Below are 16,143 nucleotides of genomic sequence, written 5' to 3' on the forward strand. Positions count from 1 at the left end.
TAAAGAAACAAGAGCGCTTGCCTATGAGAGTTCAGCCTGTGTTGAAGAACAAGTGGCCATAGAAAATATTTGTTTTCGAGTTCATCAGAATTGTATAAACTCTAGTTTTGCTTTCTATATTGTATTTCCATATATGGCTGCACATGTTACAATAGCTCTGCACTTATTTCCCTTGCTCTTATATAAGAAATGAGCAATGACTCAGTACTTTTGCACAATATTGAATGCTGCACAAATTTAGCTATTATTCATTATTCATAATTTCAAATTAATGAATACATAATTTATACAGATTTTAGTGAATTATATAAACAATGCAAAAAATACATCAAAAATGAAGCTTTTTAGGAAACATGTTGACATGTGGTTAACATTTATCATACCCTGGGGGTTCTTGATCTCAATGTCAGGTGCCGGGCCACTGAGTGCCACAGTGACTTCCTTGAGACTGGGGTCAAAGGGCATCTGCCACGTGTTGCTGACTCCAGTGAAATGATCAGTGGACAACAGGTGGACCTTTGAGGACTGCACTGCCTCCTCCACCCATTTAAGAACCTACAGCGATGGAAAGGAAATGTGAAGAATGCATAAGTTACACATATATGGTGTATAGTTTTGGGACCCTGAATCTGTATTCAAACACCTGACAAACTATAATGTTAAATGAAGTTCATGCACTTATATAAATGGAGACTTAAGTGATATAGAAAACTAACACACAAAGTGCATACAAGGTCAGCTTCCTAACACGTGAACGCTTTGATCCGGAAGTTTCTAACGTTGCTCCGTGGCCTGCCTGCCTCCTTCCTCTGAGTCTCTGTGGAGAACTCAAGCCATACTGTGTGTGACCCACATGTCTCGCTATCCAGGACATGCGACGGAATCTGCGCTTGTGACAAGAGGGCGTTCATCTCAAAAAGGCCTTAGGAAAATGATGACTGCATGGGGAAGCATTATCTGATTGAAATGTAGTCTTGTTGCCTCATTTTTGCCTCTCCAGTGAGCATGTTGTCATTTCTTTTTGCACCACAGCAGGTGAAACTGATTTACAATGGTTTATGTTTCCTAACTGGGCGGATTGAGATGCCTGAAGTTTAACTGACACCTGGTGAAATATGTATATATTTCACCAGGTGTCATCGTTGTAAATAAACCACCTTTTGACTTTTACCCAGCGTGAGTCCTGTGACTGAGTCCTGCCCTCGAAACTGTGACAGCTAGTTACAAAACCACTTTACTCGTTCATTCCTCTGCACACTTCCAGACCAGAATGCATTTTATGTTGGAAAAAAATCTGAAGCATTTCTGAATTTTAATATGAAACTGCTTAAAATCTATACGTCTCAGTTCCCTAGCAGGGGTTCTTATCTTACAGTAGTAAAACAGCAATACCATTTAAACCTCAGGCTTCGAGTCGTTTCTCGGTCCAAGAATGATGATTTACATTTCTTGGAAAAGTTAAAAAGAGCTACGGTACACATCAATCAACTAAATGTTTCCTGCACACTTGATCTGGAGACCAGACTCGAGCGTGGGCACAGCGAAATACACGAGGAGGCTGTAAAACCTTCTGCTGCCATTTTATTTACAGTACACAGCTTAGGAGCAAAACCTGTAACGAGTTTAAATGATTCGATCACTGCGACCAAATTACCTCTTGAAACCACAAATGGTTTGAAACCTGAACGCTTGTACGTGCTAAAAAGCTAAAAGAAGGTTTTCTCTCACCTCGTTGACCTGTCTCTTGTCTAGATGGAAGACCTGCCCAGAGCTTGTAGAGGCAATCTCCTCGTATACCTTGTAACCAATGTGAGTCCTGTCGTCACAGTCTCCGGTCAGCACAAACACCACCTACAGACAAGATAAGAAAAACGTGGTCACTTTGAATCTGAGCTCGTTGATATTACTGAGTGTAGAAAGAAAAAGAAAATCCAAACCTGTGACTGTTTCTGCTGAATGAGCTGCAGGACCTCATGGGTGAGCTTATAATCTTTAGAGCGCGCGTCAGTGAAGACATAGATATACGATCCGGGCAAGGAGATCTCCAAGGCAATCTTAATGGCACCAATGCTCATCTCCGGACAGTCTCCTCCTCCCTGAGAGAAAAAAGGCAGTCATCAAAAACTAGTTTATCAGTTTAGGTATCGTAAGTGTGAGTGAGTGAACCACCAACAAGCTTTAAATGAGTTTAAATGAGATTTTATGGCAAAACGTTAGGTTGACTTGGACTCTATATGCAGTGAAACTGGGCACTAGCCACATTGTGTGTAATATATGTCTTGAAAAAAATCCAAAGCACTGATAAAATCTAGTAAATTTAGCTCTACAATGTAGAATATAGTGAAAGGCACATCAAATAGAAAATATGCAGGAGAATGTATGAATCCTCATTCTTTCCTTTCCACTCTTCTCTCTGGCTTGTCGGTGGGGTCAAAGATAAATATTCTCTGCTGCATTCCAGCAGACACATTACTGCCTGTCTGTCTGTCTGTCCGCAGGGTTCAGTACCAAGCTAGGATGGATAACCCCCAGGAGTAACATCTGGAACAGAGTGACCCACAGTGGGGGGATTTGGGTGGTAGGTAAAGAGACAGGACTCCTCTTACTCGCCTGAACTCCACCATCTCCCCTCTGGACAATGTTGCACTCCCCCATTCTGACTGTCCCAAACACGAAGGCTAAGCCAACCCCCAACACACTTCGGTTCTTGAAGTGTTGCCTGACTTTTTCTCCCTTCTGAAACACAACTGCCTTTGTGACAGACATTTTTCAATTTTAAGAAAAATATCAATTCCAAAGAGTATATTTTCCACGCTCTTTGGCCAAAGCCTCTTCAGGAGTTGTGCAGGTGAAGAGGTGAGGGGAAGAAAAACAGACTCAGGAATGAAACAGCAAGAGAGAGGAAACTGGATCCCTTCCATGCTACACACAACGCACTCGCACACCAGATTAACAATAGGACATGCCAAGGATGCACAGACACTCGCCAAAGTCTTTCTTCAAAGGGCCTCTGAATGGTACTCGTCTTTGTCTGTCTCGCTTTCATCGTATGTGAATGCATCTCGCTTTGCAGCTTCTCTGGTTTGCTTCAAATCATATATCAGAAACCTCTGGTACAACTTCCATTTTGTACCAAACTAATTACAGAAATATGCAGAGCTGGCAGTAATGCGTTTAGCTGTCCATCCATTGTATGTTTTTGTTTATGCATTTCTTTGTATTGACAGGGGAGGTAAAAATGGGGTGAAGTTTTGGGGCTTTTGTGCATCAAAGTCAGCAAACGATCATTTAATTTAATAGGTGCATGACCCTAGTTACATGAAGGATAGGCATCCGCTTCAGATGAAAACACTAATTGAAGCTCTTTCATCATCTGATGTTGTATGAATGATAAAACTTCTTAATAAGCTCAGAAATGCTTCTACCAGCAGATCAGACATGAGCAAAGCCTGCTGCCTTTATCAAAGCCAGATGACCTGAGCATCCAGGCTTCAGCCTCGGTTTCCTTAGTCTGATAGATGTGAACTCTGAACCCACCTGAACGTACAGCTCTCTCAGCTCATACTGGAACTTCTTTGGGTCTGTTGTGATTGTAACGGGTCCAATCTCTGCAAACACAAAAGAAGCTGTGTGATTAATAGGGCCACAGGCTCGAGTTTGATGATTAGCTGAAAGCATTTTTATTTCATAAACTCTGCTCTGGGGCCAAATGTTAGCTTTGGCAAGAGCTTGCGGATGTCCAGATAAAAATGTCACAATTTAAACTGCAGTGAGGAAATAAGAGCTATTTAACTAACAGAGGAAGAGAAAGTGAAGAAGATACAGATCGATAATAGAAAAGGTAAATGAAGATCGAACGAACTGTGTTTCAAAACACAGATCAGATTCATACAGTGACACAGGGGGTCAAAGGTTTTACTGTGAACTGTGAATAACCAGATATTAAAGAAAAGAGGCTTGCTCATCATATTTGGACTCTATTAACAGTTGTGGTCAGACGTTTACAAACACCCATTGACCATTTTAAATGATTTCTTTGAATGATGGGCTGTGAGGTCAATTTGCATATTAATGATCAAGGAACTGACCTCACAGCCCATTGTTCATTCGGTGGGCTAGGTTCAGTTATTTTGCAAATGTACTGTTTATAAGGTTGGGGAAACCTGCAGTCAGCTGAGACTGAAGAAGTCACCTGGATGAGTGATGAAACGTTTCTCCCACTGAAAACATCCAGATGAACAGATTCAACTTTTGGGATTTACTTACCTGGATGATTGAGTGTGCATCAAGACATTTCTTTGAACTGTTCTTCTTCTAGGAGGAAATGATTGTACAGCATGCATCTTTAATGTCTTTACAAAAGAAAAATAATTTATTTTGGGTTTGCTTTAGCCCTCACAGGGTCAAGTATAAACATACACACCCACTAACATTTGGTTAAATTTGGTTAAATTTTCCTGCAGCACGTTTCTCTTCGACCCAATGCTTTAGATAGCCAGCGAGAAGCTTCTGGTGTAATTCTGAATGGATATTTGACCAGAAATATTTGTTTATTTAAATTGATTAATTTCCTGGCTTTTAAACATGGTTGACAAATTTTCAATAGTGCTGAGGTCGGGGCTTGAGAAGGGCATCCCAGACGCTTAATGTTAACCTGCGTTATCAATTCCAAAAGCAGTTCTGATGTGTGTTGGGGATCATCGTCCTGCTGCAACATAAAACTGTGTCCTATTTTCAGCCATCTGACAGCCCAAGAACATGATGCTGCCACCACCATGCTTGGCAGGTGGCGAAATGTTCTTAGGTTTGAAGTCCTGTAAACATACGCCTTGTCATTGCGTCCAAACAGCTCAGATAGTCTTCTCTGACCATAAAGCAAGCTTTCAAACTCGAAAGTGGAAGAGGGGCTTCTTTCTGAGGATGTAAAAATCACTGTGGACAACGACACTGACGTTCCAGCAGTTTCTAGTTCATGGCAAGCTTGAGCCTTCTCTTGAACATCTCCACATGTTTTTGCTTGACAGAGTTTTACATTCCCAAAGTGTTATGGCTCCAGCTGGAGTTGAACCAGGAACCTTCTGCTTGTTGAGTGGAGTTGTTCAACACTAGCCTACATTTAACCACAACAAGCAAAAGTGTTTTCAAGGAAAGGGTGTCCAGAGATGGTTCTTCCTGGGAGCTATACAAATGAAGAATAAGAGCCAGATACGCACAAGGAGACACATCTGAAGGGAAGTGTGCTCGACTTGAGATCAGATAAGAGTTTTTTTCTTTCAATGGACAAAATCGCAGAAACTTGGCAAAACTGTATAAAGTATACACGTCCTGTAAACTGTCATTTACGGAGGAGTTTATGATCAACTCAATGACTGCAAGCTGCTCGGTGCTGTGGTAATAGAACAAGCCCTAATCATCACTCTCCATTGTGATGCTTGACAGTTGGCATGAGGTGTTTGTGCTGATATGCTGTGTCTGATTTTCATCAAATGTGGTGCTGTGGATTATGGCCAAACATCTCCACTTTGGTCTCATCTGTCCAAAGGACATCGTTCCAGGAGTCTTGTGGTTTGTTTTTGCAAACATAAGCTTTTCTTTGTTCAGTGTTGCTTTCTCTTGGCAAATCTTCCAGATGTGCCATGCTTGCTCAGTATTTTTCTAATTGTACTTTCATGAACATTAACATTTAAAATGCTAACTGAGGCCTGTAGAGTCTGAGATGTAGCTCCTTGGGTTTTTGCATTGCATGGTCTGACATTAGGTAGAATTTGCTGGGACGTCCACTTTTGGAAAGACCGTGGCACCGTGTTAACTCACACCAAAACATGCTTTTACAGAGTCGGTCACAATTGCTGATGATTGGTTCATAAAATGTACTATACCTGGCTGCTATTTACCCTCTGAATTCTTCTGGAAGCAGTTTTTACCAGTTTTTTTGTGTCACTGTTCACACAAGATTTGTCTGTTAAATGACATAAGAGGCCTGTATCATAAAAACTGGAGCTTTGCCACATAGTGACAACATGACCTGCTATTTGTCTTTATCTCAGATTACTTTGTTGTATCCATTAATAAGCTGCTAAGCCTCTTCTTGATCTTCTCAAGTCAAATTGTGTGACTTCAGCCATTGCAACTGTGCTGTGGAAAGCGACTGATGACAGACACGCACACACACACACACACACACACACACACACACACACACACACACGTTACTGTGTTTTCATATCTTTGTCGGGACATCTCATTGACATAATGCTTTCCCTAGCCCCTTGCACTAACCCTAACCATCAAAATGAATGCCTGACCTTTAACCTAAACCTAACCATAACCTAATTGCAACTCTGTCACTAAAACCACACTTTGAATCTCAAAAATGCCTTCAAACTCATGGGGACCAGGATTTTGTCCCCATAAGGACAAAAAAAAGTAAATGTCCAATGTTTGGGCCCCACAAAGATATGTAAACACAGTCACTCTCACACACACACACACACACGCAAGCAGACTGGAAAACAAGGGTCCCCTTGTTGAAGAGGGACAATTACAAAAGACTTTTGAAAAAAGATACAGTTTGAACTGTTTTGCAACAGTCCTCAACTCTGCTGAATGGGACTTGTAGCAGCTTAGCAGAGTCACACTCCCTGCTCAGTTCTTCTACTCTCCCAGATGAGTTCAAATTTAAATATTCATATTTTGCCTGAGATGAAGATCGATTTTCTACTCTGTATTTACAGCTGCCATCACCTTGCACTCCTTGTCGAAACACAACCCACAGGCACTTTCAATTTCAATAACAATATTCACAAAGAAGCAAGAAGTAATTTTTCCAAAAGACTCAGATTTTGGCATCACTGTAACTCCTGAAGGTGGAGTGAAGGAACATTTGCGGTGATCAGAGACGCTTTTTAAAACTAACATGGAAATGTGTCTGGCTGCTCTGAACGGAACATGGATCTCCAGCCAAACTTTTCATAGAAGGAAAAGTTGACATCTCTTTCCTTATGGGAGAAGTTCCTGTAGCTGTTGTAAGTATTCCTTAGTATTGAATATGGTGCCCTTTAGCACCGCCTCTTTGCCGTCGCTGTAGTATGGAAAACCATGATACGCATGACATCTAAGCAACATGAGACAAAAAAGATTCAACTCTTCAAACTCTTCTAGTTTAATTAGCTCTGAATTTTACATGTCAGGATGATGCTGCCACGTCTGTTTGTCTTTACTTTTCTCCTTAAATATGTGTTTGTCTAAATTTGGAAGCCTGAAAGAGAATCTGTGTGCTTTTCCAATATATGTAGCCAAATGCTTTCTTTGTTGCAAATGCACACATGTTAGGGGTCAAGTGCTTTGCCCAGGGGCATCCTTAAGAGGAGTAGAGAAAAGACATATTATTAGCTCCATTATTTCAAAAAGACATTTTTCTTGGGGGTCCAGGGAGTCATAGAAATAGTTTCATATGTGAAACGTCCTACTTATTTAGCATTTTATGAATTTTAAATAAAATTGGACAACAAAAGGAATCCCAGTAATCCCAGTTCTATAGCTACATGTGCAAGGGAAACATAACCTTTGGCTTCCACCGAGGAAATAGCTTCTCAGTGATGAACCCATAAAGGCTGTGGATACAGCCACCAACCGAATGAGCTCAAAGTGAAAGAAAGTCTGACAAAAAGGCAACAAAAGAGAAAAACTGACCGCCAAAAACTAAACAAAAAGGTGTTTTTTGGGGGGGTTAATGTGGTAGTTGTGCTCACTGTTGACAAAAGGGAACTCGAGATAAATAACTAAAACTTAACACTCCAGCCTTCATATGAGCATTTTGGAGCACTGACCTGTATTGCCTGCTCTAAAAAGCATCCATCTGCAAACCACATGCAAGCTCGAACACTTACAGAAGTCTTAATGGGATGGGCAACTGTCCAAAGGCAAACTCACTTTTACCTCCTCTGACATTCAGGCTTGAAGTAATTTGCAAGGAATCACAGAAGCATTTACTGTGCAGTGAGCTTATCTCGCTGTACACCATCAGCAACAAGGAATTTCAAAGCCAGCGCATGGGGAATTCTGGGGAAAGCTGCTATATGACTGAAAATTGTCATAACTGTATAATTTAGTGCTAACTGCTGATGAGTTATGTCCATTATGTCATATAATTGGTTGGTTCAAAGGTTTAAAGTTCTCTGTTTGCTCTCTGCCACAGTGAGGAGACTTTATGCAGCTTTATGCACTTTTACAGTCCACACTGGTTTTCATTTTTTCTTCTCCTGAGGTCAAAGAAGTGGATGTTAGCTCACAATCGTACTGCTTATAAAAGCTTAACAACAACGCCCTTAGAAATGCAGCTTCCTAACAATAAAAGACACAATATTAAGTGTATCTTCTGTTCAGGAATGCCATTAAAGCTTCTGTTTACTTGGTAAACAGAACCTTGGAGATTTCAAGATTTATATTAACAACTCATTAGCACTGAACCTATTGTTTCAAAATGAATTAGCGAGCCACAGTGTGCAGTACATGCAAAGTACTGTACAAAAGTCTTGAGCCGTCCATCATTTATTTATATTTTCATTCCAAGGAGCCAGATTTCTCTTCAATTTTAAAGTTGTCTTGAGCATCCGTTCTCCAGGTTTTTCTTTGGACATCGGCTGCTTTTTCACTCATTTTCACAGAAATGTTTTTGTTTGCTAAACGACTTAATTGCAGGCATAAAATAGTACCAACACAGTGATTCCCAAAAAGCTATTAGTTAAAAAACTGTCATATCTTTATCAGCAAGTAATCCAGCAAAGACCAGACGCACGGCCTGAGAGATGCATCTGGCCCTTCAGTTGATCCATCTACTGTTTCCTCAAGCAGCATCAGAATTGGCCTGAATGGAAGGGTAGCTGTCAAGAAGCCATTCTTAAGGAAGGAAAATGGGGGAAAAAAGAGAGTGAGCTTTGCCAAATTATACAAGAAGTGGACTGAAAATCAGTGGCAAGAGATCTTATGGAGTAATGAATCCAAATTAGAAATGTTTGGTTCAGTTGCTGTCAGTGAGCATCCCCACAAGCATTGGCTGATGTCGGGGATTTTGTCAAAACAGGCTGAATTATAAATGCAGAAAAGTACAGTCAAGTTTTGATCCACAATGCAATGTCATCTGGAAAGCATCTGACTGGCAACAGCTTTGTTTTTCAGCATAACAATGACCCCAAACACACTTCCAGTGCAGTGAAAGCACACACGGATAGAAAAACATGCAGTGGAACCCTATCAGTCATGGATTGGCCTCCCCAGAGCCTGGAGGTCAACAATACTGAAGCAGTGTGGGATCATCTTGACAGAGAACAGTACAAAAGGCAGAAACTATTCCTGAAGACTACTTAGCTGACTAAGAGAGTTCAGACTGTGTTGAAGAATAAAGGTGGTCACACCACATTCTGACTCTAAAACCTGTTAGGCTAAATCATTTTTGCCTTTGTATACTGTATTTCAATGTAAATCCCAACTATTTTCCATTTTCCTAGCAGAATAAAGAGAAATGAGGGTTGGCTCCAGACCTTCACACAGTACTGTATATGTTATTTTCTTAAATAATGGTCATGCAGGAGACTCTCTGTGGCTTTCCAATCCAACAAAAATCCAACAGGTTACACAACATGTAGCTGTTATAGCACTTAACAGCAGCAGAGGCTGTAAACAAACACAAATGTCTGCCATTCTGCTGACTCAAAGCAAAATCTGCCAGAATAAGAGTGTCTGTCATCTTCACAGTCAGGTTTGGAGTTTAATTCACCTAATCAGCCCCACTAAGCAAACAATCGTACAGGGAAACGCACAACATGAGGCAATAACAGTGTGTCGGTGAGGAGAGTGTCCGGAAATGATACTATATACTATACACATAACAGCAAACAGGTTTGCAGATACACGAGGTAACAAATCATTTACACTGTACATGGTGCATATAATGTTCCAGCAATGTTTTCTGCAACAACCGCAACGTGCACCGATCACTTCCAATAGGCATCACTAGTGCACACATGCAAACAGGACAAAACAAATGAAAAAGAAGACTAACATCCAAAAAAGAAGAAAAAAACAGAAGCGTCAAATTGTTTTCCTTCTTTGTTGCTCAAATTGGCGATACTGAGACACCAGGCGTGATATCAGCCTGAAAGACTTTACCAAACAGGAAACTGCAATCTTGAGAAAGATGAATTCCTACATTTTACTAACTTCATGTGTGTCTGTTTTAAATGGGGGGAAAGTATTGTGGAGAGGAAGTGGTTAGTTAGTCTGACAGGATAATAATGTCCATTTATTCCAAATAACATTTCATTACTTCTGGTGTTGACAGTCACGCAACTCTTTCCCTCACTGCTGCAGAGCAATAACCACACTTCAAGCACAAGTGCTAACACTTCTACTTGGTAGGAGAAGAAAAGAATAGTAAGCATAACTAAATAAAATATGACGTCCGAATTAAAAGGGACACGACTCTATCCATAAAAAGGAAACACCTCTTCCGATAAATTTGGCTTGTCAGGTTTTTTAGGGTCAGATTCAATTCTAAGCAGCTCCTGCTATCTTTGAGTGATTCCCTAGAAGCCTCCTTCTGACGTCTCACCGTGCTCAATTTTATTTCCATCATGCATCCGTGACGTTTGCAGAGGGCAAACATTAACCTGGCACAATCCAGTGTCCGAGCAGTGTTTTTCTGCAGACCATTTCACACACTCTACATCCAAAGACGACGCATTAGGTGAAGATACTGAGCAGAAGACCGCTTGTTGTTTGGCCCAGAGTTTTGCTGTAACATCCTGACGCGTTAGCAGCACGAGCACGCCTTTTGAAACCTTTTGATCAGACTTTCTGTTTCTTTTCTAATCTCTTAATCTATATCCTGTTATTCTGCATACCATCCCCAATTTACATCTGATGACTGAGGGTTACCCTGAAGCAACAAAGCTGTCAACACGCTGGATTTCAAAGCACCAAACCCCAAACTTGTGACGTAAACTAAGAGAGAAGAAGCACCAGACAGTTGTGGCCCTGCCTCTCCTGGTGATCGTTAGTCTTGTAATTGAATGTGACTGGGGACAATGGGCCCCGAAACCACAGATATCTATTAATGGAACTGAATGATCAGACGACGCTACGCACAAATAAAAACAGAGCCACAATGATGCTCACTGTGTAATCCCTCCCAGATGCACAGACCGACGAGAAGCCTGATCCAGAGTCAGTTATCCATCTGACAGGAAAACTGGTGCAGGAGACACAGCACAGAGGAGGATGAGACCTGAGGGTACGGCGCACAGTAATTAAACGTGTCCCGTGTGCATGAGCGTCTATGTAAATTTATCACTGTCATTTATGGGAACGTGTGGTTCCATGATGTAATTCAAATATGATGTCTTATTTTTTAAGAATTACTCAGATGAGTTGCAAACATCTGGATCGTTCCCTAAAGACAGCTGATGTTCTCAGAGCCTGCCCTGACCCGATCTTCAACACTGACTTTTGACCCCTACAGTTTGTCAGCTGTGTTCAGCAACGGTCTACAAAGCATAAACAGCAAGCTCCATCTGGAGCGCATTTACCTTTCTAAACTATTCCGGAATTTAATTTTGTTTTTCACTGTGCAATATAAAAGACATTTCGAGCCACGTATGCCACAGCGCTTTTTGAAACCAGATGTTACCATAACAGACTTTTTAAACTCAGTAAATAATGTTGCCGTCGCTCTATCCTCTGACTATCTGACTAAACTGACTTTGTGGAAGCACAAATCTGCAGTTTAGGGGTGTTTTAGATTGACTGCAGTTTTATTCTTTTGTTTTCAGAATCTGGTTTGGCTTTAAAACATTCACACTTCAAGGCAAATCGTATACATGTGAATAACTCTGCAGAGGGAAAATACTAAGCCCATATGCAGTCACTTTGTGTGGTCCTCTTAAAAATTAAACAGACTCTTACTATTCCACAACAATTAAGAAGGTAAGTAGCAGTCATTCATTAGCTGCTATTCAAATGCACATGATTAATTCATCATCAGTAAGTGTGATCACATCTTTAAAAGCAGAAACAATTTGCAGATCTGGAGCATTCAGATTTGTGCTAACACAATCTTCTAAAGAGTGGATGAAAAGGGCAGACCTTGGGGTAAATTTCCAACAGGACAAAGATGCTACACCAGCTAATCTACAACAGAATGGCTGAAAAAGCATCAAAGTGCTGCCTTGGTGGGACTTTAGAAGAGCTCTTCAAACATAAATGAACTAAAGCAACATTGAAGAGGCGACCGAAATTCCTCCAGAGTGGTGTGAAAGACTAAGTGACACAGGAAACGATTACTTCACTGTATTGCTGCTAAGCTACTGGATGTTGGAGCGTACTCAGTTTTTTTTACAGCCTTTCACACACATGACTTCATACTGACAGAGTTCTGATCTGATTTATGATCAAATGGTTGGTGCTCTGTACGTTTTCACTTACAAAGTGCCTGTGACTTAATCAGATCAACAGTAACTGACATAGAAGTCTCTGGATCAGGCTCTGATGACTGTTCCATCTATCGGCTTCACCTATGAAAAACTGAAGATATAAAAAAAACTTGTGGTCATGACTCCCATGGATGCTTTTTATGGTCATAACAGGATCTTACAAAACCACACTGCTAACGTGTAACCATGTTGCTCTGACAACAAAGAAGCAGCGTTCATGAGAAGGATAAAAAAGACAAATGTGCAGACTTGATGAGCTAGTGCAGCATATCTGCCTCTGTTAAGTGTCAGGGACTTGGTCTGTGACCCAGCGTTTTGAACTTATTCTGTATTTTTGAGTTTCTTCTGTGAGGTTTAATTAAAAGTTCTTGCGTTATTCTTATTCAGGGTCTAGTTAAGTTTCATCTGTCTCCTTGGTTTTTGTGTCTTGTTTCTTGTCTAGTCCGTCATGTGTTTTATAAATGTCATATTGTCAAGCTCGCTTTCTCCATATTTCCTGTTTTATTTTGAAAGTCTTGGTTTCTGTGTTCAATGTGTTTAATTTTACTTTTCCCTGTGACATCATTCTGTTCATTCTAATCAGCTGTGTCACCAGGTGTTTCCACTTCCCCTGGTCACCTCCTGTTTGCATTTAGTCTGTGTTTTCATTTGTTCCTTGTCCAGTCGTCTGCTGTGTTCATGTCATATTTCCAGGTTTTTCTATGTATCCATGCCAGGTCTCCATGTTCAAGGTTTTTTCATGTTTTAATCTTAGTTTACCCAGTTCAGGTTGTTGTTTAGTTTCGCCTTTGCCTTTTGTTTTGTAATGTTTTCCAGCCTTAAATGAACGGCTTTCTTCACGTGTCTGCACTGTGACAGTTAAGGCTCTAAATGCCTTTTAAGAAAGGGTGAAAACTGGCACAGGCCACAAACACATTGCTGTTTGTGATGTTTCTTGGTCTCCGTTATAGAAAAGTCAAAGCACTCACAGCTGGTTGGCCTGATTTTAAAATTTACTCTCTCTTTTTTTTAATTAAATGCAGCTTTTTAATTGCAGTAACTGCATTCAGTTTCTTTAAAAAAAACAAAAAAAGTAGAAGGCTTGAGAATAAATGGCAACAACTTCAATATTAAAACCACAGAACTGCATAGCTCATGAATAAGTATTTTATGACAGACTGTAATTAAGTCTGCTCATAAGGGACCGGCGGTGTTTTCAGTTCACTATGGCTCTTTTGTTTAACGGAGGAAATTCTAATTGTGCATGCTGAAGCAGACAGAGAAACCTCAGATGCAGCAGCGCTGTCGACCACACACAGATGCACACTCAGATGTTTGCAGCGGTGATTTCCAAACGGTGCGCCATGGCATAAAGGTTTGTCCAGCTGTGTTGCTGAAAATTTAAAGCTGACCATGAGCTCAACATGTGCTTCTCATCAGCTTGACGTAGGAAACCGTGTACCAAGCCATCAAATTAAGCTCAGGCTTCACCCTAAATCCTTAATTGTGAGGTAGTAACACAACGTAGATGCATTACTTTATAAAGGGAGAGGTCTTTAAACACAACTAGTGCTTGGCTAAGGTGGTCTTTGTGATACATGACTTCCCCCAGCACAGGCTGCCTCGGAGCAGATTGTCTAAATGCTGATGTTGAGATATATTTGTAGCAAAAATCCGCACAGTTACAAATGTTCAAATCTTCTGGCTTTTGGTAAATGGTAAATGGCCTGCATTTGTATAGCGCTTTACTCAGTCCCTAAGGACCCCAAAGCGCTTTACACTACATTCAGTCAATTCACCCATTCACGCACACATTCACACACTGGCAATGGCAAGCTACGCTGTAGCCACAGCCACCCTGGGGCGCACTGACAGAGGCGAGGCTGCCGGACACTGGCGCCACCGGGCCCTCTGACCACCACCAGTAGGCAAACATGGGGTTAGTATCTTAGTATCTAAATCTTCTGGCTTTTCTTCTTGTAGTGAATGAGGCGTCAGCTGTGGAGCTTGTGAAATACTTTAGCACTACAACACACACCATAGTTCTCTGGTAAAGAACAGTTATACCGTGATCAGCCTTCATTGACACAAAATAAACCACAAAACTCAGCTCTCGTGTTTCTGTCCGTGCTCATATACTGACACTGACTAAACAGCTTCATGGTCCCACTATTATGCCATCAGCAACCTTTTACAAGCATGTAAAGACTCTTTTTAAGGAAATTTAAATCTGGCAAGGTAAACAAATTTTAAATAAAGCAGGAAGACCATATTTTTGGCCACTGTGGGGTAAGTTAACAAGCTATAAACATAATACTGACATATTATCACTTTATAAAGTGGCTGTGGTGAGTTACTGTTCCTAATTACACATCCTGTCGATACAGAACATTTGGAGACTGTAAGTGGTTTTGGTTTGGTCTCCGCGATCCACAGTACTGTGCAAAAGTCTTCAGCCAGCCCTCATTTCTTTATCTCTTGCTGAGAAAATGGGAAATACAGTAGGTGCAGTGATTCATGGAAACACACGATACAGCATATACGGCAAAAGCAGAAATTGGAAGTCAGTATTTGCTGTGACCATTGTTATTTGCGAACCACATCTCTTAGGCAAGCTGTCGCGGCGTTCCTTTGGGCAGTCTTCAGGAATAGTTCTCCAGGATTTTCGAAGGACATCATCTTTGGATGTTGTCCCATTCTCTGTCGTGTAATGTTCGGGTCTGGGCTCTGGGGAGGCTTCTTGACAGCCAAATCCAATGAGACCATTTCTGATGAGACTTCAGTGAACAGTAGATGGATCAACTGAGCGGCCAGATTTATCTCTCGTGTCCTGTCCCAGGTCTTTGCTGGATTTTTTTCCTATTTCCTAAGGACATGATTTTCGATACTGTTCATCTGTTGTAGGTGACTTTGTTCAACTTCCTGGTGCAGAATGACGATTTCACGCCTGTCGAAACTGTTCTGTTCTGTGATTTTGTGTGTGTGAAAGATTCAACTAAGAAATTGGAACAAATGATGTGATTGTGCACCAGGCTGCCAGTAACAAAGTGCCTAAAGACACAATTTAAAATCTTTGCTAAGTTGTCTGGTGACCCCAGATTCATTTCTTGAGTTAGGCATCTTTTTCATGCTTGAGCGATTCACAGGTCAGCGTTTAGTGGCTAAACAAACAAACAAAGAAATAAATCCCTCTGAAAGTGGCCAGGTCCAAGGACTGAACTGAAAATGAGTGTAAAAACTCTGAAAGACCTTCAGAAGGTCTGGTGAGTTCATTTACTTTACATTTACTTATTCTGATAACCTGATTACCTGTATTAAATAAATAGACCTCACTATACCCTAACGGTATGTATACTGTCTGCATCAGAGGGATGCAACGTTAAATTTGATATGAAACGCTGCACGTGAGGTGTATAAGAAATCTCAGAGGAATTTGCCCATTCTGTTCAGCATGTGAATAAAAGCTGCATTGTGTGTCACAAACTTTTGCTGCACGTCTAAGATTACGGTTTTCCTGTTCTGGGTCAGAAATATTTATCTGACCTGTCCCTAACTCTTACCATGTGTCTGAGCAGCAAGCCATCTAACTTCATTTAGGAGAGCCGAGTCCTTGAGGATATCAGGTGATTTTGATAACAGCTGCCACTGGCTGCCTTTTCTTGGTTGGGGGCAGCTT

The 16,143-nt window shown here is 41.0% G+C and overlaps 1 protein-coding gene across 1 annotated transcript in view; it reads right to left on the reverse strand.

Annotated features, from left to right (window-relative positions):
• hmcn1 (hemicentin 1) overlaps positions 1–16,143 on the reverse strand; it is a 98,734-nt gene that overhangs the window by 62,968 nt on the left and 19,623 nt on the right. Inside the window, exons 4-7 of the mRNA XM_003445119.5 lie at positions 3,538–3,608; positions 1,938–2,096; positions 1,729–1,851; positions 384–555 (exon numbers count right to left, since the gene is read on the reverse strand). Coding sequence (XP_003445167.2) covers positions 384–555; positions 1,729–1,851; positions 1,938–2,096; positions 3,538–3,608 — 525 coding nt within the window. The remainder of the gene's footprint in view (positions 1–383; positions 556–1,728; positions 1,852–1,937; positions 2,097–3,537; positions 3,609–16,143) is intronic.

This window comes from Oreochromis niloticus, linkage group LG17, assembly GCF_001858045.2.
Source record: "Oreochromis niloticus isolate F11D_XX linkage group LG17, O_niloticus_UMD_NMBU, whole genome shotgun sequence".
Lineage (NCBI taxonomy): Eukaryota > Metazoa > Chordata > Actinopteri > Cichliformes > Cichlidae > Oreochromis > Oreochromis niloticus.